The 25,178-nt window shown below is 48.7% G+C and overlaps 1 protein-coding gene across 2 annotated transcripts in view; it reads left to right on the top strand.

Annotated features, from left to right (window-relative positions):
• Nucleotides 1–25,178, top strand: part of LOC119397693 (cadherin-23) — a 157,531-nt gene that overhangs the window by 78,212 nt on the left and 54,141 nt on the right. For both annotated transcript variants that reach the window (XM_037665123.2, XM_037665119.2), the window contains exon 2: nt 18,691–18,794. In XM_037665123.2, coding sequence (XP_037521051.1) covers nt 18,722–18,794 — 73 coding nt within the window. In that variant the 5' untranslated portion in view covers nt 18,691–18,721. The remainder of the gene's footprint in view (nt 1–18,690; nt 18,795–25,178) is intronic.

Raw genomic sequence — 25,178 nt, 5'->3', positions numbered from 1 at the left:
GCGAGATGCGCCGAGCTTTTTAATCCTTTTTAGAGTGTCTGAATGCGAGCCATTTGGTACGTATCTGTAGCAAAAAATACAAAAAAACATCGCAATATAAGCACGGACAAGTAAGGACACAGGACAGCGCTAGTCCTGTGTTCTTACTTGTCAGCGTTTATATTGCGCTGTTTTTTAAAATCTATACCTATAGTGTTGTATCGCAGACTAACTTGCTCAACGTAATGTATTTCTTCCAAATTCATGTCTGCACATCATTGCGTAAAGAAAAAGAAAACAGTGCCGTGAGGCTTTCTCATCGGTCAACCGGCCACGAACTCCGCGCAAAATGGAAGCCGTTTTCGGCCTATTAGACAGGCGCCCATTTCCGCTTTCCTGCGAAATTTAGAGTAACATGCGGCCAATGAGGATGACTCTTTTTAGAGTACGCGACATCCTAGGTAGGGCGTGTGAACATTTTCTATAGAAGGCCTGCGTGATACGCTAGCCTCCTTGTAGGGATCTATATGCAGATCTTAGTTCTGGCACAATAATAGAACGATATTGAAGTCAACTCTACACTGACTTGACGGCTGCTTCGTATGGATAAGCTTTGTTCGGTAGGGTATCTTTCTCTTCAAGTCATCACACCCATTATCCTTCATTACGAAGTGAACGATGTGAACAGTTGCTACAGATGCAAATATAGTTTCCAGATCCGACTAACGACTCTTTAAGAAGTTTAATCGGCTGGATTGGTAGGCGCCAAATAATTCAAATGTATTTGTTTTCTTCTTCATTTGCGGCTCAGTGACTTAGCCTCGGTATTATATTCCTTGTGAGTACGAATAAGCAATGCCCCCGTTTGTGAGTCGTGTTTCTCCACTTCATTAGAGATCTCTTAAGTTACAACAATAAATTTAGTGTAGTGAGCGCGGCAATGAAGTACAAAGGGGCAGTAGTGAAGCTCGCGCAATACCTCTCGCAGGCGGAAATCCAAAAGTATCTCAGCCGTTCGATTGCAGGCCAATCCACGAAAGTAAGGTGTCTCGCTTTTTTTCTTCCTTCCTTCCTTTCTTTTCTTTTCCTTTTTTTTTTTTGCGCGTCACTTACACAGAACAACCAAAGTCCTACACAAGTCTATTCTTCGACGTTCTTAAAGGCACCGATAGTCTGGCATTTCAAGCTCGCATCTGCGTCACAGAATCACGGTATAGCCTGTAATTCGCATTGCAACTAGTTCGCGGCGAATGTCTCAAAACTTGTTGTTTTGTTTGACTTTCGCGCGCGGTGATTTTCCCTGCAGCATCGCGGCGTCACTCCTGAATTGCCGTACGCTCGTAAACACCTGCGGTTTCTCCTCGGCGACAGACAGCGAAGCTACAAACCCGCGCACTTCATCTATATACGAGAGTGGAGTCGGCGCATCCCACTTAATATTCCTTTGTCAGGAAGTGTGACCCGAATGAACTTGGTCCACAAACGCACGCGAGTTTTACCTCGTTTACGCGCAGGAGCGCAAAGAAAAGCAACGAAGGAAAGGGGTGAGAGAGAGAGAGAGAGAGAGAGAATGAAGGAGGCAGAGAAGGAAGAGGAGAGGCAAAGGCTAAGGTACAAAGCGGTTCCTGGCATGACGAGTGCGGCACGCCGATAGACAAAAGGACTCGTCGCCCGGCGCTGACCTTTCCGAGAGCGCTGCTCGTGGGGCGAACTGCGCGGTTTTCTCGCCCCGTTCAAGGGCGCCACTGGTTGCTTCCCATGCCGCGCTAAGCTGCTGCCGCCCGCCGTCGGAAGTGCGATTCCGCAGCATTGGGAGTGCGAGGTGAGGAGGGATCGGCCTCGAGAGGTGCACTCCTTTGATTTCTTTTCCTTTTTTTTTTTGTCATGGTGCATCTCTCTGAGAAAGGAAACGAACCCGTCCAGGGGGTGGCGGAGAACGTGCGGATGCGACCGAAATACGTGAAGGAGAAGAGACGGACGCTGCCGAGGGCGCTGCGAACCGGGGGGCACACAAAAGCGCGGGGATTGCGAGCCGGCTCTACGCTCTTGAGTCGGGAACCCAGGCCCCATCTTGCTCACGATATATGTATGCACACGCCGCGCTCCTTACATCCTCCTCTCTCGACGGTGGTCCTCCCGGAAGCGAGGCTGAACTTCCGTTTTCCCAAGCCTCCTCATGCAAGTGCCTGAGCGTTCCGTGCTTCTGCTTCAGTTCTTTATTCTTTTATTCTTTCGGTAGCACTCATTCAATGCGTGCGTTCCGTGGAATGACGGCCACCTACTGAGATGGAACATGACGAGGAGAAGTACTAAGTGCCCTGGAATTCGGAGAGTTTCGGTGTAAAGACGAAGCAGCGAATACGGAATAGTTGGAGGCAATATGTGGCGAATTCGCAAAGCTTTTCGTTCGTAAGCGTTGTTCACCATTGGTTGTTCACATTCGCTAATGATATGTCCGTCATCAAGATAGGCTGAAAATTTCTCGTCTAGCTCTCTGTTCCAGTTCTCTGTTCGGGCGGTACGTAATTAAAATGCGAAGCAAGGTGCTGCCAGCACTCGTAGTATCATTTGACATAAATTCCGGGCTCAGAAAAATAACGACTGATTTGCAAACTACTCTTGCAGCTGTGCGGGCAATTAGCCCAGTATAGCTATAGACGTATAAATGGATAGGGCTTCTCCAATATGTATACAGATGAACAGAGAGCTTAGTGCAGTCTACGCACGTTATCATCGTAACCTGCATGGTTCAAATTAAAGGGTGAGCTTAAGCGGTCGGCTTTGAGTGCATCCGTGATCGTTTGTTATCTTCATCGCCAAAGAAACGAGGTTCCACTTGCCGCTAGCGCACTCAAGCGCACAGAAGTTCAAACAAAGCGGTGACAAATGACACGTACGTATGCGCTCCTCCTGACTCCGCGCATACTTAGCTGGAACGATTTTCTTAGCGGGCCGATCGAGTTTTCGCTTTGCGCAGTCCCGTGTTACGCAAAAGAGTCGTAGCGACTAAACTTGCGTGCCCTCCGAGCGATTTGGCTCATGCATTTTGCATGAACGCCAGTCTTGGCCGGGCTAAATTAGGGTCTGCATCGCTGCTGCGGAGTCTTTTCAGCGGAGCAACTGGCGATGTAAGCGGTTACATCGCTTTCCGAGCGCCGCCCGTCGGCCATGTCCTTGGCGGCAATCTCTTTCCCAGCCCTGCCAATCACTGTCTCGCGTGTTTAATTCTGATGCCGACTGCGCACGAATCTTGAGTTTTCCATCAGTCGCGCTTGACCTGCAGCGGGGCTTGGACGATGCGATTGCTTTGATGACTTTTTTATGAAGCTGAAAGTAGGCGGTACCTCAGAGGCCCGGCACCTAATGTCGAGTTTGTGATGTCTTTTGTCCAATAACAGGAGCAAGAATTCACAAAACTTCTATTTTGTAAGTGTTTTTCGCCATTGGCCGGCCGACTTCGATAATGGTACATCCAGCATCAGGAGTGGCTGGAATATTCTGCGCAAGATGTTGCTGTGGTTACGGGTCAGGACGTTTTTGAAGCTGACTGATAGTAGAGGTGTTAATATAGGCCCGCGAGAACAAACAAAGAAACGACGGAATATTTCACTGAAATTTGCTAAGTATGCAGTATAGCTCTTGCGGCAATAACAAGCAGCTTGTCCCTTGCCGCGGCAGCGTGTGACCGCAAATGTTTGAAAGGGACGGAGCGCGTGCGCAGTGACCCTGTGCACCGCGCACTAAATCTAAAATGTACTAAAAATAAATATGCCGCATTGTTGCTGTAGTGCAGTGGTTCTCAAATGGGGGTCCGCGAAGCCATTTTGGGGGGTCCGCGAAACCTATCCTTGAAAAAAAAATAAAAAATCGCGTTTTTTGGAAATACACTATGTCCCGTGACAGCGATCCCTTCAGATTTTTGGTATGCTTGGCCGCACAACACCCCTATACTGTGGCGGAGCTAACTTATGGTTCTCTTTCTCCATGAGATGGCTGTAATGCCGTTGTTGCAGTTTTCTATGGCATATGCACGCTAACATGTTTGTTCCAGACTTGCATACACGAAGAGCAAACATAGCTAGAAACAGGTTTAATGTGGCTGCAGTACGCACAACTTATTGGCAAGCTGTTGAGATCGAATTGGCGTGGCACTTTAGTGCGTCCATTCTTTGTGAGGGAGAAATGAAAGGCACCTATTTCAAGCTGCATGTTGTGCTATGACCCCCCCCCCCCTCACCTCCCCCCTTGTTTCACTGCAAGGGGTCCTTCATAAATTCCACAAGTCCACGAGGGATCCCCGGAACATCCATGACTGAGAACCACTGCTGTAGTGTTTATAAAACAGATACGAAATCGCGAAGAGAAAACAAACAAAACTGTCCCGGCTAGGCGTTTGGTGCTTCGGCAGTAAGACCAAGTGCGATGTCTTGCAAGCCACAGCGGTGGTAAGCCGAGTAGTCGCCTTAAAACTCAGGTTGTGGTTGTGTGCATGACGTCCTGGCTCCATGTTAAAGAGGTGTTCGCTTGGAAGGCGGAGGTTTATAAGATTTTTTGCTCTTGGCTCGCGAAATAGCTTCGCGCGCAGTCATATTGCTCTTTTCCTTGTAAGAGGTCAATGGCTTATTGCTACAACTCGAATAATTGCATACCTGCATGTTTAAGTTATCCTAGAAGACGACGCGCCCATGCGGATGGCTATCGCGGACGAAGACGACGACGATGTATCTCTATTACTGCGCCTAGAAACACAATGCCCATATTATCTACAAACGATGCTATTACTCACTGCATCAGCGAACATTTATTTACATCCGCGTAATATTTCCACGTAGGGAACGGCTCCGTTACTTTGCCGGCGTGTATTTACGTTCGACCTCTACAGGTGTTCCGTGCTGCGGGGAGCACCTGTAGATTCCCACCTGTGGATTCCATGCTATACAAGCAGAAAACACTTGCGTGGTGCCACTGGTTACCAAACACGAATATACGTAGGACTGATTACGATACAATGCATTTACGGTATACGTGCCTGATCCCTCGCGCATATAACACGGAAACTGCGCGGGTTCAAATGATGCGACAACTTTTGATCTCATTGCATTGCACATGCCATTGTATACACACGCACACTCGATCGAGAGACAAAGCGCGCTATAAGGTGGGGTCGCGTGACGCAGTAGCTTCTGCGTTCCGTTATTTCGCACACGCGCGTGGGGGCCACTCAACATTCATTGTATTCCAGGGTAATCGACGTTGCCCGTTTCCGCCTTCTTTTGTTTCTCCGAGCCCGTTGGCGCACTTCGCAGCCCTGTAGTACCACCACATTGAAGCCCTTCCGCGCTCTCCCGAGAGAGGGAGAAAAGTTTCTCCGGTCGGGGAAAAAGAACAAAGCCGTCGTTTACTCCGTGCAGCAGGCTTCGTGCGCGTAATCCGCGCTCTCACGTATGCGTATATACGGTGGGAGGCGACTTCTTACGACGCACATTCCTGCGTCCAATTTCACCCCTCGGCGAGCGGTCCATACGGTCACGCGCAAATGCGACTCTCGCGAGACCGCTGGGTTGCAGCGCTCGCCTTTCGGGAGTGATTAGCGCTGAGCGCGTAGATCGCTTTGTTTCCGCTATTTCCTTACGAGCGCGCCTCAGTATTTTCAGCGCGGTTTAAATTGTCCGAAGGCGGGCTCGCTTCCCCCGCTGCCTCGTTTATATAACGCGCAACTTTCTGTAATGGTGGCACGCGAACGCTGAGCAAGCAAAAAGAAAAAAAAAACGCGGCGGTGATCACAAATATCCGGCGCTTTCAGTGCTCACCTAGCCATGTCGCGTTCCGTCTTCGATTCGACGGTCGACACGACCCGTCGTCGTCGTCGTGTTACTCGCCTTCATGATCGAATACCTGCTATCCTTAACGTGGATCATTGTGCATACTATACGGCTTCAAGCGTGCATGTGGCCGCATAGCGTATACTATAGGCATCCCTGTCTCAACAGGGGCGACCACGATCGGGCGGGTGCTGGCGTTGCGGCGCGGCCTATAGGAGACGCTTGTGAGCACTTCGTCATCGCCGTCGGCTACTGGTGACGCTGGCGAACTCGCCGCCCACAGTGCTTAGTGTCACCCGAGGCGCTGCATGCCTCGAGAAAGAGAGAGAGACCCTTTTGTTTTTTCAGAACAATACGTGCTGTATACGAAAAGCGGCGCTGCTCCGATGCATTGTGCTCCGATTTGGCGTCACGATGTCCGCTTGTTGGTTTATTTGTTTTCCCCACGTCGGAGATATGGAGGGGGGGGGGGGGGGGGACAGTTACGACCGTTCTCTTGCTTCGAGTTCCTCGTACGCGCTTTCGGAAGCGACCTATATTCGGACGCTCGTTAAGCCCGTTCGGTTCCTTCGACTTTCACGACTGCTGTCCGCGCGCGTTGTACACAGAGTCATTGAGATTTTGTCGCGAGACGCACATAAGCGAGCTGTTAACCTTCCGTCACGCCGACTTAAGCGCGCCGATGGGGAATCTAAAAGGTGTCGGTCACGCTAAGGGAGCGAGTGCGAGACAGCGATGACGAGGTCAGGAAGCGAGCCATAAGAAAAAATAAAATAAGAGGACCCTAAAAATATTTCCAGTCTCGGCAACTAACCAATCCTCCTTCATGAGTCTATATATGTATAGACGACGCGCGTGAAACAAAACGCACTGTGAACAATAATATTTGGCGCAAATTTAGGAATATTACAAGTTTTCTTGCGTTGTCTGCGTATATGGCTTCTATTTCTGTAGAGTTCATGACATCTTACCATCGACTTCATCTCTTGCTGTCTTCCTTCAGGACCTTCGCATTCTTCATCTTTGGTAAAACGTCTGAGATGCGGTTGTCTACGCAAGGTAGAAGGAAATGAAGGCACGAAAGGTATACATGATGGCATCTCATCAATTCTCTTTCTTCGCCCCTGGAAACGCTGACGATTTTCCTTCGTAGGGAGTATTATTGCAGGGACCTCAAAGCGTCGGCGGGCTCTGTCAGCGAAAAACAGAACATCATAAAGGTTAGCGGCCCTATACTAACACTATAATGTCGACTATCAACTCGGAAACCGAATGTCATGTGCCAGCCCTGCCGCCTTTACGTACACACGCTACATGCATTAATCCACCGTAGGTCTAAATAGTTAACGTCCTCAAATTACGAATTTTAGACCTCTGATAGAAATTAATTAGAAAGTCTGGGACTGGATTCACAAAGCTACTCGTTCCTTGGAACTGCCAGCACTAGCTGGCCTTCGGGGCTAGTATGTCCACTATCGCGACTAGCTGGCGCCTGTCATTAGGTATATGAACGACATAGCGAGCTCATATACGCAGCTCGCTTGCCATAGAGATGTCCACAAAAACATTCATCTGCGTTTGAGCGGACATTAAAAGCATGCCCCCTCCCCCCTACGCGCACACACACCTTGTTTGAACAGCAACACTCTTTTGAATTGTTTACGGCCCATATCTTAATTGCGAAAGTTCCCAGTCTCGATACAGCTTGCATTATGGAAAAGAAAGGAAGGCAAATGATGTGCGACGTACGGGGGAACTGGTGCATTGTAAATTAGGGAGGAAGGCTTCTATCAGTGTATTCTGCATGCGTGGCTGCTTTACGCTAGCGTTCATTTTATCAGATACATTGCAGCACGTTGAATCGACCGAGTAATGTTCCTCATGACTGCAGTCCCATGTTCAGTACCCCGTTTGTTGTTTATATGGCGACGGTGGAAATGATGTTCCGTATGTTTGTGATAAGCCACATGCATGCTGTGGGTATGCAGCATACGTACTTTTACAACGGAGATAATATGCTAATACACTGACGAAGTGGCGAGAGAGAAGAAACACTTTGCTATGCTGATGTGACCGCATCTGCGTAGAACAAAATTGGCGCAGTGACCAACGTTCCCGTTCACGTGCACGACACTATGCTACTGAAACTCTTCGTAGCTGCGAACCTTTTTACGTTAGGCTTATTTCCAGCGTTCCTTGGAACGATGTTTATTGCAGTTGGTTTGTGTCTGATGCCCATAGAGCGATGTAAAAAAAAAAAAAAAAGAACCCCGTTCAAGCTGCATCATTCGTAACTTCGTTCAATCCTCTAGCATGTTTCTCTGTAGCTGTCTCAACGCTGCGAAAGAAAAAAAAAAAACTTAATTATACAGCGAACGTGTATACGAAGTGAAAGGCATCAATTCAGTCTCAGTCACGGCTTGCTGCAGCGGCGAGAAGAAGAAGATGACGATCACGTTTATATTGGTGAAAACCGTCTATTTCACGACACACGTCGGCGAAAACTGTATACTTGCTGGCAGCGCGCCCTAGCTTTACGCGGCATGCCTCGGAGTGAGCAGTCAAAAAGTGCAATGAAGAAAGCCGCTGCAAGCGAGCCTCTTGTGACGGTGCGCTGAGCGGCACCGAAGGTGGGAGGGGGGGGGGGCGCAGACCCCCTTGAGGCCGCTCACGTCCCGCGCGGTGTTCGAGCCGCCCACGCAAGCATGCACGCACGCCGCCCATCTGGACTGCTGGGCTGGCCCCTGCCACGGCACGATCGCTCACCTTTTCTTTTCCCTCTACCGCGTCTCATATAGATCGCGTCGCTCCACTCGACGCGAATGAGCGAGAAGGGGGAACATCAGGACGGGACGAAAGTGGCACGAGCCCCCTTCCTTTGTTTTGGGCATCACCCGCTGTTCGCGGAAGGAGGAGATTAGAGCAGAACAGAAAAAACAAAGAGAGAGAAAAAAAATACGCGAAAACAGTGGCTCGCAAAACCAGCTTCAATTTCTTTTCCTGCGGAGCCGCATTAGAGCAATGACGAGAGGCGTATTATTTACGCTGTCCCGCGCGCGTTATTATTCCGTCATGCGTGCACTGGGAGACGAGTGCGTGCGCCGTGTCTGACAAGCTTCAAAAATTAGGCTGCTCTTCGACGTGATACTCTTATAATTTGGTAGCTCGTACGACTTTCGTTGCTTCTTTCTAGCGCTCACCGCGAAGTTATCTATTCCACGGTTGGCGGTGGGCGATAGGAGAAGTGGCCGCTCCGCATGCGGCCGTGCTATATACGTTGCTGCAACGACTGCGTGTTCATTTCCGCGCTGCAAGCTCTACTTTTTATTTCCTAAAGGTGCATACACTTTGCTCTACCCCATGTGATAACCCAGACGAAACACAGGGGTCCGAGTTGGAGCGAAAAAAAGAAAGAAATACAAATAACTCAAATTCACTTATCGACTGCGTACGCAGGACCCTCAGGATTGCTAACAGAATGCTACTCTCTTCATTGTATGCATGTCTTCGCGTATGAACTGCGGAGTTATATGCTCGTTGGTGTATCGCAGACAACTGATTTGAACGAGAACATCGTTACTGTCAATTAAATGGGTGTCTTTCCGAACCACCAGGCAACGATGTAATTTTGGAGGTGTACCTTTTGTCGTAACGGAGAGCACATGCAATGAACCGAGACCCTTAGAGAGGTTTCAACAACTCCACCACCAACAACATCCACAAAATCTTCGAACGGTGATTTGTAATATCTGATGTACTGAGGAATAATCTGGGGGTTGGTCACCGTGCTGCAGTACAGGTCTACGATTAGCTTATCATTACAACGCTCAAGCCATTGAGACGTCACTGGTAGTCTAAGGGGTCACGGCTCAAACTACCAGGTCCGAGACGTCTCTGACTCAACATTAAGCCTCCTATATGGAACATGTTCTACGTCGGCACTCTTATATCGGTTGTGAAACAGCATCGCCGCCGAACATATAGATTTGCGTGCTAAATGATTGCCGTATAAACTTCAGCTGAAGCGTTTAATGATAGTCGGATAATAAAAATAAGCAGGATAATCTAAATAAATGAGGCAGCTATTAAGTTATGAGGATTTCTATAAGTTCAACAACAGTACTGTCTAACAGCTATTGAGACAAGCCGGGTAACTCTGCCGTCTGAGTGAAGTTTTGTGGTAATGTTTTTATGTACAGCTCTGGAATAAATGTTGTGTGGACCTGAAGCGAACTGTCAGCGTGATCAGGGTGCGGCGTGGTTTATTCTCATCACATCAAGTTGTCGTTAAACCTTCGAACTCAAGCTCGCCCCCTCTGAAGAAACTGCGGAAGTGAGGATAAAGTGAAGTGCACTTGTGTGGTGGCGCTACGTCTGAGAGCGTTGTACTTTGCAGTAACAGGACCCAAATTAACAACGCTTTTCTTGTACGTAAGTGCTATCTGTCGTTTGGCCCGTCGCCTCCGCTCAATATATGCCCGCCATCATGATTAAATCCTGGCCGCGGAGGTCGCGTTTCCATCGGAGCGAAGTGCGAGAAGCGCTCGTGTGCATATATATTTAGGTGCACGTTAAGGAACACCATGAGGCATGCCGAATAGTAGGCTACTACGGCATGCCTGATGATTAGTCTGTAGTTTTGGCACGCAAAACCCCGAAGTTATTATTACTGGCTTTTGCCCAATTTTGGGTCCTTTATTAATTGAGCCAACGTCGTCGTCTGTCTTCCTTTGTGTTCGTCCAAAATTCAGCGCTGTTTTCTCTTCTTTGCACAATGAAACAACTTGCCAAAGCCTTAGCCCTAGCGAGCCATCCCTCTTTTAACCATACTCTAGGCTTTGAACCCGTGAGAAGCTTAAGAGGAGGTTGAATCTGTGGCAGGGAGGTAGCACACGAATATATTCGACTCCGTTTTGTTGATGCTGCTTAGCTCGTACGGCCAACGTCAACGACTGCCATTGCACTACAAGTTGTATACTGCACACGTACTACAGTCAGTCATTCGCATTATCGTTTATCGTTTCGGACAGCGTGCGTAATGTTGCGATTACGTGCGTTAACGCGACGTTCTCCTTTACAACGTGCTTTCGGGTGTACTTATAACTCGTTTTGTTGCGAGCATGACTGCAGACAGAACGCCGATATGTTGTAAGCAGGTATAGCTGCACCGTGGTAGCGGACGACAGGTGTACAACGCGGAGGGCGTGCGCCACACATTCGCTGCACTCAGTCTGCTCCCGCTTTTCCTCGATCGCGTCGTGTGTGGCGTCCAACCTTATCCGGAAAGATCGCGCTGGACGGCACGTGCCGCTTCTTCGCGAGCACGTGCCGCAGCAAGGCCAATCGATACAGCTTGCATGCGTGCTCGTTAGTCTACGAGAGATAGAGATACTATCTTTCGGCTTTACGAATAATAAGCCGCAAAAAGCCGCCGGTTAGAGGCGGTTTAGAACCTGAATCTGCGTGATGAAAGTGGGCTATATAGTCTACACACAGGTGTGGTGGACACCGCTCGTTCACGCGCTCCGCTATCACCGAGCTCGCCTCTGTTCTGAAGGCAGAACAGCAAATCCACGACAAGGAAGTGAAGTGCGCATGGCTGAGATGGGGCCTGACAGCGCGCGGTTTGGGGGAAGCGTTCGCCTTATTCGTTTCGCGGCGCCGCAGCCTCTCCTTTTATTTCCACCTTTTCCTCTTCTCGTTGCTACAGCGATCGAGGGCACGAATTGCCTCTACACGCGTGATGCGATGGTACATTTATTCCAAGTGCGGCTGATGGTCGGCGTGAAACACATTGAACGTTGTCACGCGGCATATCGACTTGCGAGACCACTGTCGGGTGATAACAGAAGACGAAGAGACAGTACCAGAGTAAGACAATTTCTAAGTCTGTTCGAGGTATCTCTGATGCATCGAGCATCGCTCTATCTTCTGAATCTTATCAAACCTCGCATTCCTGCATGTAAAGACTCTTTCGTGTAGAGTTATCTGACTATCGGGAAAGTAAAGATGTGTTCCGCAATCGTCGCTGAAGTATACACTCAGACGAGCATTTCACATGGATAACGGCCGAAACGGAAACACGCTGCATAGTTTATGTCCGCCGAGCGATTACGAATTAACGACATCTGACACAACTTGCTTCCCATGTGACATACACACTCAATCAGGCCGGTTCAGATAGAATTTTCATCTTTATATGAGATGGGTCATTTCTGTCGTGTTCACTGCGTTCTCAGAAATAACATCCGTGAAAGCGTGAACCGAAAAATGACGGACATTTGAATGCCTAATACATATGACGAAAATGGCTGCATTCGACGTTTATACCTGCAGCAAACGCGGATCAGGTGCATCAGCACGCGTAAAAGTAAGTAAAAATATGGGAATAATAGATGCCTCATGGAACCTATAAATCTGGCCGTAGACAAATAACGGCCTATAGTGGAAGCACTGATGAAAATACCGAGGCAATCAACCCAGACTGCTATGAGTCTTATATCGGCTTACATTTATACTCAAGTATATTCACACGTATCTCAACGCACTAGCGTTTATGCGCCACCTCAATATTTATTCATAAGGGGCGTGAGCAAGGGGGGGGGGGTGCCATGACCTTCCCCCCCTTTTCCCCCCTTCCCCGCGAACTCTTTCACGGGGAGTTCTTGATAAAAATATCTCGCGTGATTCGCGTATTTCATGAAAATGTCCTTACTAAATTGAAACCACTCATAACTCATATTTGAAGGTAGAATATCAAAAGGCGTATCGTAGAGTACCGATTATGTGAGATATTGGCGTTAAAGACGATTGACACCACGATCGAAAAAGCTAATTTCAGGCTAATGGACTCACGTGTCGACTCACTCAGGCTCACTCAGACCCAGGTCAAACCGTGAGTCTGAGTCTGAGTGAGTCTGGCTGAGTAATATGTTGGCGAGCTTGAGTCCGAGTGAGTCCGGTTGAGAAAAAGTCTAATGAGTCTAAGTCCAAGCGAGTCCTCAGTGCAAGATATATCTGTTGAATGAGCCTGAGTGAGCTCCAATTTTTTTTGCCGACCTATGCTGGTATACATATTGCCACGAGCATGGGATGAGATTGTGCTGTGCGGTTTTATTGCTGGCCGACTTGTATGAGCCACTGTGGAACAGAGAGAAGACAAGGATGTGGAAAAGATGAGGAAGTCGTGTTCCCAGTGATCGGTTCATTTCGACGTCCTGGCGTTCCGACAGTATCTAGTATAACATGACATCTCTGGTGGCATCACTCCTAACGTGACATAACTCTTATTAGACATGGAATACCGACTAGCACAAATTGCCAGCCTTCTAAGATACGTGAGCTCAGGTCAATCATGCGTGATGCAAACCAATTTCCATTAGTTACTGAAATTTTCACGAAATTTGTAGTTCTCCCGGGTTGCCGCATGTACGACTACACATGAGGTCAAGGAGGAAATATTGCGTTGCTGCACGCTAAATAAATCTGTGCTGCAACTCCCAGCTTCCCGGGCATATTCCATTGGCCCACGGGGTCTGTTTATGAAAGCTTATCCACAACAGTTGGCCGCCCGTGAAGATTTTGCACAACCATTCCGAGTGCATATCTTCCGACCATTCGCGGCTTTGCGCTTGTCGAGCGCGCGGCAATTTCCCGCATTTCCGCGAAACACAGCGCTGTGCCACCGTAAAAGGATCACACTGTCAAAACACTCGTGTCGAATAGACCTAGAAGTTTACACAAACTGGCTAGATAACAAGAGCTGAGCACGATTGCCAGACGGCGTCGGAGTTGGAATGAGTGCGGGGACCTTATAGAGGGGCACTGCACGGATAGCCACGATTAAGAGCCGTGTCTTCGTATTGGTCTAAACATATACACATAAGGGTGTGGGTAAGTGAAACAGACAAAAAAAAAAGGATTAGAGAAGAGGAAGAATAAGAAAAGCACAGAAAAACGCAAAAGCGGATGGTATTTTTCCAAGCAGGCTTTATCAGACTGCAGTCTAGCGGCTCGCTCTTGACAGAAGCCGTAACCTTGCCGTTGCTTCACTGGACGCTCAAACAGATGCGCCGTACGCCTACATATTCCGTGCGAAGATTTCAGAACGTGCGAAACGTGTATGCTCAAATTCCTGAGGCAGCTGACGCAGGCCGCCGTGTTGCATAAGCAGGGTGCGCGACGACCCACCCTTTAACATACAGATGTTTGTTCATTTATAGTGTACGTAAAACCTACAATGAAACGTCTTTTCATTCAATGCGATCACGTATCTAGATAGTTGACTGGCATGTTTTCGGTGGCCGCAGCACTGTATTTCATTTGCAACGACTACAGTGGTGCGAGGATTCCTCCTTTGGTGGGGTACTCGATGATTTTTTTTTTTTTCATGGGGTTACATTGATGCTCCTTTCGTGCGTAAGAGGAGGCGACAGGAGGGTAGCAGGATAGGGAAGGTGAATGTGCTATACCAATAGAACTCCCTCCCCTTTGCCTCTCTCTGTGCGCTGTACGGTCCACCGCCAAGGGCCTTTCACGTGTGGCAGATTGTCTCATATGCTCTCCCGTTGAAAGAGGCGATAACGATCGAAATGCAACTGCCCGGAACGTAAGCAAATGAGGAGGAAGCGAATACGGCACGCACACTTGCCTCGCGCCGCATTTCACGCGCGCGGCCAATCGGGTCGCCGTCACTCTGCTCGCCGCCGCGATCTACAAGGCGCATCGTTACCGAAACAGTACCCGGGGAGAGGCTTACCGCTGTGTGTACGATTCAGAGTGAAAGACACTTTGCCTCGGCATGCATAAATCAATTCGTTGCCCCGGGACGGGTGATGCCTGCCTTGCGGCGGACAAGAGGCCTCGCGCGCTATTTGTAGCAGCAGCAGCAGCAGCAGCTATACAGCGAGAGGATACTCCAATAGGTGTCTCACGTATATGTGATGCGGCCACGCGGAAGACTCCCACGCAAGAATAAACCCAAACAAAAGAAGGCTCTTGTGGCCCGAGTGCCAAGCGCGCATATACACCGCCGGCGGCCTCGAACGCGCGTCCTGCAGCTAGACTCGCGTGCGGACAACGAGCTGCCTCAGGCGTCGGTGGCTATTCTCAGGGGAGAGGCAGCGGCTCAGTGCAAATAACCGGCCGTGGCGTGGCGCAAAGAGATGCCCGATGCGAGGCCGGTGGCGTATGCGCAACTCCGCTAAGAGAATAAATTCTAGACCGCGGCGGGCCCTTGTAGGCCCACAGACTTCTTTGTTTGTAGGTGTGCGCCGTGGATGCGCGAGTTTTGTTTTGAGACAGCGCCCAGCTCGACGGTGAACGCGCTCTTATGCGAGTCTCACATGCAGTCCGCCCCCACTTTCGTCCACCGTGGGGTCACGCGGAGGTCGACGCAACTGGAAGGAGCGCAGAACAACCTATATGCGCGCTTGCTCGTTCGTATGCTTACCCACAACCTTATTTCATTTTATTCTTTTACTAACGCACACGCGATGCGAGCTCATAAGAGGCAGGAGGGGTCTCTAACCTCTCAAGCTGGCGTTTATACACATACACTCCATAGGATTGTACTCAGTCTACCGGGAGGCATCTCTTCGTATATACAGCTCGAATTCGCCCGGGCGCACACCACGCGCGCCTGTGCGGCCGCTTCACGCATTGCCCACTCGCGCGGCCGGCGCGATTAATAGCGGCCTCGTTACAGCAAGAAGCTCGCGAAGCCGGCAATTTGAAGCAGTCGGCGACCGCCTCAATTGGCTGACAGCCGAGAAAACCGCGCGCGCGCATGCGATGGCATGCCAGATAGCTCATTGACGAACCGGAGCAAACTGCAGCAGGCAAATCGCGCGGGAGCTTCGCGGGCAAACGAGCAAAAGGAAAATTAGCAAGCTGGCCCTTCGTTGCCCATCTATCAGCTTCTGAGGCACAGAAACTCTGTGGCACAGTGACCGTTGACTTCAGATGCATCGGTATAGCTCAAGGGAGTCGGTATTTCTGAGGGATCATTCATGCTGGCGATCAGGATGGCTGTTCTTTTATCGTTGTTGTCGCATGTCCTCTGAAAGCATGGCTTATGTTTACTATAGCGTTATTTCACTTTTGATGCCTGACTTCATTTTACAGTGTATCTATTTCTTTCTTTTCAATTGAAATATACAGCGAGACTATAAACAGTTGCTGCACCAGGTCATATATTATCCATATTTACACTGGTAAAGAAAGAGTACAGAATACAAACAGAAGACAACGGCATCAAGTAGGCGTTCTGGCACAACAATACACTATGAGAGAACGCACGACGATCACGACGACCAAGAGGGAAGAAAAAAAAAAGTTCAACAGACCGTAAAATATTTACTCCATATTATGTATCTGGTGTCCCTGGAACACTATATAAGTATAGTCGACGTAAATGTGCCAGAGCCAGCTTCCTAATTGCCGCGGAGTGTTTTGCTATTCAGGTGTACAAGAAAGGGTACTCTTGAATAACTTGATGACACACCGTTCATCCGACTTATGTAAATAATTAGCAAGTTGTCTCTAATTTAAATAAATAAAGTGTAGTCTGACTCTTGGTGACTCAACAGAATAACAGCTCATGCATTATATTATTGAACAAGGCAAAATGAGAACATTCATGGTGCGATAGACAAGCACATCAACGAAACGTTGGATATCGGCACTGCAGAAATCCTGTACTCTAGAGGGATGTGTACTCTTTCTAATAAACCTAGTCGATCGTCAGTTTTGTGTAATCACTAAGACCGTTTCTTGCACTTGTGTATAGGAAAGTTTTCGCGAATACAATGCCTAAATGTGCGACATGAATTAATTAGGTGTTTAATTAAATATTCAACGTATAGCAAATAACATATACGTACATTGCGAGCACGGCCGTCTTGTGTGTGTGTATATATATATATATATATATATATATATATATATATATATATATATATATATATATATATATATATATATATATATATATATATATATGAGTCATTTCATGCCAAGAGTGTGTGTGTGTGAAGTGTATTTGGGGATAACAATTTTTTTTGGAATAACAAAAGATAACAAATGTCAATTTTCCGAAGGCCGCGCTTTTTTTTTTAAAGAATAGGCCGGAAGCAATCGCTACAGAACCGGAAACGCGTCATGATCCCCACATTTTAGACACCACCTTTTCTTTTTATGTATGTGCATGCGCTTCCGGTATAGGTAAGTGCATAGTGGTCCCACGTGCACCACCAGCAGCTTGTTAGGCGCACCCGGACCTTCGTATCTGTTGCCCAAAGAAGCCTCATTTAGGCTTAAACGGGGGGAGGGGGAGACGTATTTAAGTCGCAATGCGTGTGTAACGGGCTCCCAAGAACGACGCCCCTTATAATGAATCTCGCAACTCTCGTTATTCACATTTCCGCGTAAAATGGGGCAGCGCGACTCCGAGCGTTCTCTTTAAATTGCTTCCGCGATGAAGAATGACACAGATCTCTATCCAGCCAAGACGTTATTCTTTTTTTTCTCGCGTATGCGCGTGCCAACGTAAGCAAAAGAGTGAAATGAATGGAAACGGGCAAGCCAAAAAAAGAAAAGAAATAAAAGACTCTTTGAAGTCGATGCAGGCGTTATTCCAATAGGCACGAGTCGTTTGTAGCAAAAGTGGCGTCTATTTTGAACCAATACAATGTCGCCGTGCTTCTGCGCTTAATTAGGCACCCACACATGCACGCGCACGCGCACGCTCACATGACCGGACATTTACTGATACGTCGTTAATGCGCAAGACCAATTCGTAAAAGCAGGTATCGGTGAATGCCTGATATATCAGAAAATACCGGAGGTATCTAGAGAGATAATGGGATTACAATTCTGAGCCAAATATACTTCTGAGTCGACTAAATTGACCTTGACAAAGGTCCTCGACCTCTTCCAGAGTAGTACATAAGTTGGGCTTTCCGAAAATTCACTTCTGCAATGGTTAATAGGATACAGTTCGAAAAAAAAGTTATGAAGGCTAAGAAAACGACTTGATGTTTATAGAGAAAGGTGTACTGCAATGGTGAAGGACCAAGAGAGGGCGATGTGGATTAACAGAAACCTGAGTCCTTACTTCCGACACGGGGAAGTAAACGAAGAAGTAATCGCGTTGTAGTAAAGAAACATATAGTAACGGCGGGCCTTCGTTATAGCCACCTGACGCTTGTTTTCCAAGCAGCTTCTGGCTTGCCTACATATGCAAGAACTTTCCCTTATACTCAAAAGCAAGACTGGTTTTCGAATAATTAGTTCCAGGACGAACCGCTATACAACTAAGCATTGTTTCGAGAGCACTACTCTGTCGTCTCTGGGGCTACTGTCTCTGGAACTGTCACGTAATTCCTTGCAATGAAGTCGCGCGAACAACCAGCGCGAATGTTGTATAAAAAGACAAAGTTCGCTGTTGAAAATCGGCTCACTCAAAATGCAACCATGGGCGATCATGGTTATCACCTGTAAACGTTGCCTACTTCCTATAACATCTATAAACTCTTTCTCGGACGATTACTGGCAAGGTTTTTTTTTCTTCTCTCTTACTTAAACTGGGGGGACGCACCAGAGTTATCTGCTCTGTCATTCTATATATATATAGTGCTTCCGTGCACGCGCTGCCAGTCCCGTGAAGAAATCGCAGAGAGGCCAACGTTTTGCGCTACTGAATGCCACTATGAGGAGACCCGTGTGTGTCGCGCTGGCTGCAGGAAATCATTACCAATGGATGCGTGGTTCGCTTGTGACGAAGAGTATCGCGTAGACGATGGGCGCGCCATTAAGGCAGCCGCGTAGAGCTTATAGCTCAGTGAAAATCGTTCTAAGGGTCCTGCCGTTGTGTTTGTATACGTTGCAGGCCGTGGCGTAAGCCGGAGAGCCATGGCACGATGTCGACACGGGCCTGGTCCAGGTTAACACCGCTGGTCGCATTCCTGGCCGCATGCATCGTCAGCACGCAAGGTGAGTCGAGCGCTGAGCTCGGATGACCTGCATTTTGCTCGCATATGGCCGGACGCGTTCATTAGAGAGCTGCAGCGTCGGGACTGACGGAGCTAAGGGCAAAAAAACAAACAAACGCCTCATTCAAAGCGGTCTTCTGCGTGTGAGATCATTATGACAGAAGACAGTTGTGTCATATAGTTGCCGTCTGTGCAGGGACATACTACTGGTTGTCGTTAGCAAACTTTTCGTAACAGCACCCGGTGAAACAGCTTAACAGCCGTGCAAATTGCTTTAGGGCCGCTTGAAAGCCAGTTACATCTGCGGGGTCTGAGAAATACCTTATTTCTAAACCAACAAGCGCTAAAGCGTGACTCATTGAGGTTATTCGGTGTCCATGTTGTTCTATTGCTGAATATGAGATCCAAGTCACGACGACCGTGTTGTAACAAGGAAGGCAGAAAAAACAAACAAACAAACAAAAAGCTCGTGACTTAATATTTAGTATGCAGTTGTTCAAGAACCCCATTTGTCTGCAATAATCCGGAGCGATCAAATACAGCAGCGCCTCTTAGTAAGCCGTAGGTGTCCCATCCCCCCCCCCCCCTTCCTAAAAAAAAACAAGAAAAACAGGTGGCGAGGGGGGGGGGGCAATGAGGACTAGAATAGAAACAAGCGCTGACTTCCAACTATTTTTCTTCCTTTCGAATGCACAGAAATCAGCTGGAATTCAACCCCTTTCTCCTTTCTTTTTGCAATCCCTTCATATGCATATATGCTAACATGTGTGCACCTTGCTGCATTCCCTCATGCACCTGGTTTTGTTCCGTGGCATTACACATCGTGAATGGATCATGAATTAATAATTTGCGATACTGCGTGCGACCTAATCACTGTTCGACGTAAATCGTTCGCATTCATTGTCAAACTCTGGCTATGCATCGCCTGTGAAGCAGTGAGTCCAAATTAAAACCTTTTTGTTTACTCATCTAACATGGCACTTACAGACTAGCTGAGATTGTGTGAAATCGCATTGCTCAAATTTACTGAGTGACACGCTCCCCACAGTTTCTTTTATACACAATGAGAGAGTCAGATGGCCCATGTTATTAGGCGTATTGATCTAATTTTGCCTAGCTCGAAAATTAAAGTAAATTCTGTGATTTTACGTGCCAAAACCACGATTGGATCTCGAGGCACTCTGGATTAATTTTGACAACCTGCAGTATACTTTAACGGGCTTCTCAATATAAAAAGACGGGCGTTCTTGCATTTCGTCCCCTATATCGAAACGTGGCTGTCGTGGCCGGGAATCGAACCCGCACCCTCGCGCTAACCCCGCGCCACGCCATATCCGCTAAGCCACCACGGCGGGCACAATGAACGTTTGATCTCACACTCCATTTTGTTTATGAGTGTAATCCCTTAAGATACACATTGGTATAGTGAATTACGATCTGCGAGAGAGCCTCAAAAGGCGCTGCTCCGTAAACAACAGTGAGTACAGTGCGTGAAGGAAGACCGTAAATAGCCGATGATCGATGGACGACACGTAGCAAATGGCGACAGCAGTGTCTGCAGAAGCAGTTCGAAAGAGTTGTTTGTAGAGTGGTTGCCATTCGGCGGGCCCACCTCTTCGCCGCATCAGGTATATATGACGAGTAAGTCGCCATTTCGGGAACACGCTTATAAATATACTCTAGCCAGCTCTTACTTAGGGCTTCAAACACGAAGCATCACTATGTGCCGGTTGACACAATTGAACGAACGAGGTTTCGGTATAAGTGCCACAAAATGACCGAAACGGCTAGTTTTTGTTAACCCGCGGCCTCACCCATCCGCTTAAGAAGGCATGGTCAGCGTCGAGCCCTGGCGGGGAGCTGCGGCCGAATCCCGCCTTCCGGGGCACGTACACACATACATCCGCGCAGTGCAGTCTAATAAGGCGCGCTCACGTCCGTGAATAGCGCAACACGTTGCTCGTCTAATGCTTCTTTACGACGACGTCCCGCTTACACGTAGTGCCTTCGTGAGCGTAAGGCGGACGTGGCTGTGGGCCGCCGTGCGGGCGTCATTCTCGAAGGACATCCGCCGAGATCTTTTCTTTACGACCAGGGCGCCCGCAGCAGCGTTCGGAGAGGAAAGATTAAAGTAAAAAAAGAGAGAAAAGAATGGTGCAGCTACGAGAAAAGAAAACTCTTAATAGCGCGCGCGAAACTTGCATTTCAGTCCTGCATGCACGCCGAGTGTGCTCAGGTGTAAAATAAGGGGTTATATACCGCGGTTGGCGTTAGCTGCGGTGCGGTGCGGCGGCATTCAAAGCGCGATCGCCGGTCCCTCAACTCACGCGATCACGAACTTATGATTCGCGTTTTCTTCGAGCGCCGGCGAGCGGACGGAAGCGTTCGTCGGGGAGAGACGAGTCGAGCGCGCCGCTTGGACGGGAAGAGCACCGCGCGCGAGTAATCTCTCTCAGCGCGCCCGCCTGCTCGCCTCATCACAAAGCGGCACGAGATGCGAAGGCTGCCAGAGTTCAAAGTTGAAAGTGGGAGAGGGGGCACCGAAGCAAGAAGGAACTTACTTCGGTCCTCGACCAACTGTTTGGCTGCGTCCATCGGGAGTCATTCGTCGGGGGAAAAAAATGCAGTTTATGGTTGCGCTGTTGTGTTTGTGTAGTGTCCGAACAGGGCCGTTGACTCCCAGACGGAATGCAGAATGGGCCTCGCATCTCCCCGTTCTCGGGACAAACTGTCGTCAGCCGCCCTCCTCGGCTATTAAGGATTGCGTGAGAGATTCTTGTTGCGTAACTTTCGTTCACAAATTTATTTTCTTTCGCCTGCGTCTACATTGCTTGAAACCCTAATGCACTTACCGACAATCGCGACAGCTGAAGCGCCATTAGGTACTTGCGCGCACCCAGTAGTGTTTCTCGGCGTAGTTTTTTTTTTTTCTCAGCGCGCGTGGATTGAAAAAGAAAATGTAAGCATTTAACTTTGGTGGAGTACTAGATTTAAAATGAAACCCGCACTTTCCAAAACGGACTTAGTTTAAAGTGGGCACCGTAACTCGTGAGGCGAAAGTGAACTTAGCTACATGTAACATAAAGCGAAATCAGTAAAAAAAAACTCGCAAATAACAAAATGATAGCGTAAAGTATCGCACTCTTTACCTTTACTTTTTTGTCAGCTTCAGTTTCATTTTCAATTTGCTGTTACTTTCAAATGTGATCCAATGCACGGTTAGCAAACGAATTGAAAGAAGCCCCGGAGTGAACCTTCTAATGAAGAACTTGGTATGGTACCTGTTATAATATAATTACAATAGCAGCTGTACGAAGCGGTTCCATGCAGAGATATATACTAGAATACTATTATGACGAGCACAAATAAAACAAATACAAATTTGGGAAAAGACTCAGGTTATGGAGAAACAACGAAATGTGGAAAATGAACGGACGGTATAGACAGCTTTAATTTTACAAAGAGTTGGTAGTCGTTCGTTGAGCATGTGTAGCAGCATTAATCTGAGATGTAAGCCGCACTAAAATATCCTCGCTGAGAAGTGAATTATCTGAATATTGTAAACGTATGAGCGGCTTGATGGCAGGCGTAAAGAAAGACATGACATCTCAGACGCTCAACTGGCCAAGCAGAGAACAATCTCGAATTATCTGCTTTCCACAGTACGAGCGAACCCGAGAAGCAGGATAGTGTTTTGACTTGGGTGAATCTAAGGATATCAGAATTTTATAATAAGCAGCGCTTCGAGGTTGTGAGCTGCAATGATTCCCGTATGGTATGTGTATAGGTTATGTGTATATATGTGTGTTTGTGACTGTACGTACTATTTGTGTGTGTGTGTGTATATGTGATCACAGTATATATCAGTCATCACCCGACACCTGGAGTAGCTAAGCCAGGCGATAAATCAGGCTAACATCTCCGGGAATTTCATTAAAGATTGTTATCTCTCTCTATGGTGAGTCAACGAGAAAAACTCGATACAGGAGGCTATGAAAATACGAGGGAGCGGTTCGCATGTAGGTATAGCATGCGCCGTGAGCCACGGTTCGAGCTGCGCGACGTTTGACCTGTCGCAATGGCTAAAGGTGTGGCGCATTGCGTGAGAGCCCACCTTGAATCACGGTTATGGACGCGATTATGTTTAAAAGCAAATTGGGAAGTGTATACCAGGAGTACCATTATTAAAATAGTGGTGTGCTTTCGTAGCAAAACGGTACTGCGTAGGCTGTCGTATTCTTTACCACATAGCAATATAGACAGTGAACTGCAGTTATACCTGTCAGGTTATAGGAAACATACGTACGAAACATATAATCGGGCACAGATATAGTAGTCGAAAAAATGGGTAGTATAAAAGCCCGATAGGTCCGATAGAATTTTCTTTTTTTATCTTTAGCGATTGGTCTGGACCTGAGTGCGCGTTTGTCGTTGACATTCATACCGGTCACCACATTACCGTGTATGTACGCGTTGGTTTCTAGAGCAAAGCAGTTCGCGCAAATGCTAGTAATTTTGCCGAGGACAATGTCTCCAGGAGTGCCGGCCTTATGAACTCTACGCCGAGGCTGATGTTCGTGAGGTCAGGCCTTGACGCACGAATAAACGTTCGGATTGGTTCATCGAAGCGCCCAATCACCCGATCAAGCTCTCGCCGACTAATCTCTTAACCTAGAAAACGATATAAAATAAACACAAAGCATTGCGGTCAAACTATTACGACGTTAGTAGGGTGGTCAGAAGGAACGAGTGTGTTCCCTGTTGTTGTATAGGCAGCCTAGACACTCGGGCTGCAAGGTTGCCTCTGCACTGCGGAGATGCTTCTGGACTGCAGCGTGAGGAGGGAGCACGCCGAGTGCGGGCGCTTAAATATTCACAGTTCGGTGCGCATGAACGATACATGCATGGTAACGCAGGATGCTTGCCGTGTGCCTTCTCATGGCACACTTGCAGAAGCGAGCGTGAGCACCGACACGTTAATGGACCTCTTAATCTTACGCTCGAGCTCAGAATAACTGCAATCGCTTGCTACTGACATGGCACCCAGCCTACCGTCACGCGGCCGTTACGCGTGTTGAGGTTAGGCTCTGTGAAAGACCGGCCTAGGCTATCAGCGGTCCGAGCTCAGGCATATAGGACCTCGTAACTTATTAGAAATAAAGATATCGAGCTATGGACTCGCTGTTTGGGAGCGGCCGGGCTCGGTCTAACTCCACCCTGGACGCCGCAAGCTTCTGTCGCGACGTGCACATCGTTTGTCAAATTCTTACGAGGTGCACCGCGAGCTGCACCACGTCCACAAAGGACAAATCAGTCCAAGTAATAACAAGAAATGAGAGGGGGTGTGAGGCGGGTGGTGCTGCGCATTCACCGCGTGAGTGCTGACACAATGTACGCTCGTCAGAGGCCCGTGTACGTATCTCGGGTACTGGACGGCGTGGCACTGCGTCAACGTCGGAATCGGCCACACTGGTAGGGCGGCGACGCCCGCAGTCACCAAGATGGGGAACGCGTCGTCGCACTGTGCAGGGCGGTTGCTATAGCTCGGTGCTCCATTGCTGCAAGTCCGTGTCCGCCCTGCACAGCGCACGAGCCACCGCAGGGTGGATCTACGTCAAAGGCGCCTTCTGCGGCCGCTCTTTATTCACCGGTTGCGTCTTTTTTCTTTACGGCCGCCCCTGGTGCTTCCTCTTCGGAGCGACCACGTGCTGAGCTCGGGGGGTGCCTCTCGCCGCCTCCATCTCCGAAAACGGGTTCTCTTCTTCTACATCGCTCGCAGCCTCGGCGCGGAAGCAGCCGGCTCAGGCCGCCGATGGCCGTACTAGTACACAGGTATACGGGCACTGGATGCCCCCGATTCCTCTTTCCTGGTCCGAGCGAGTTGATTCCGCCTCGCCCGCCCGACTAGCGCATGCGGGATGCGCAGCTCCTCTTCGCTCGCCCGCGCGGCTGCTTCAGCAGCTCTCCTCCGCCCGCGGCTTTCGTTTACAGCGCGCCAACCACCACGTCCAACCACCGTTGCTTTTATTTCCTCAACGTGCGCGGCTCGTGATGCCGCCGCGACTGCTACACGTACTATGTTGGGCAGGCGACGGAAAGGGCAGTGTTTACCGCTACGTCGCCCCCCAGCGTTTGTGTTTACGCAGCGTTTACGCGCGCGTTTGGCGCTTTATCTGTTTTTTTTTTTTGTCCGATTTCGCTTACATCACAAACAACGAGTGCGGCTCAGTTTCGCAACCTAAGCCTCGCGTTGTTTGGTCTCTGGAGATTAAAAACCACGAAACTCAGCGGCCGACTCCATTCGCGTAGGCAGAGCCCATGAAAACGCGCCTACATGTATTTGTCTTTGAGCACTCTGTCCCGTTATGCAGCGTTATCTTCGAAA

The sequence above is a fragment of the Rhipicephalus sanguineus genome, chromosome 1 (assembly GCF_013339695.2).
Source record: "Rhipicephalus sanguineus isolate Rsan-2018 chromosome 1, BIME_Rsan_1.4, whole genome shotgun sequence".
Classification (NCBI taxonomy): domain Eukaryota; kingdom Metazoa; phylum Arthropoda; class Arachnida; order Ixodida; family Ixodidae; genus Rhipicephalus; species Rhipicephalus sanguineus.
The sequence above is the reverse complement of the archived record's forward strand: the minus strand, read 5'-3'. Positions and strand labels throughout refer to the sequence as shown.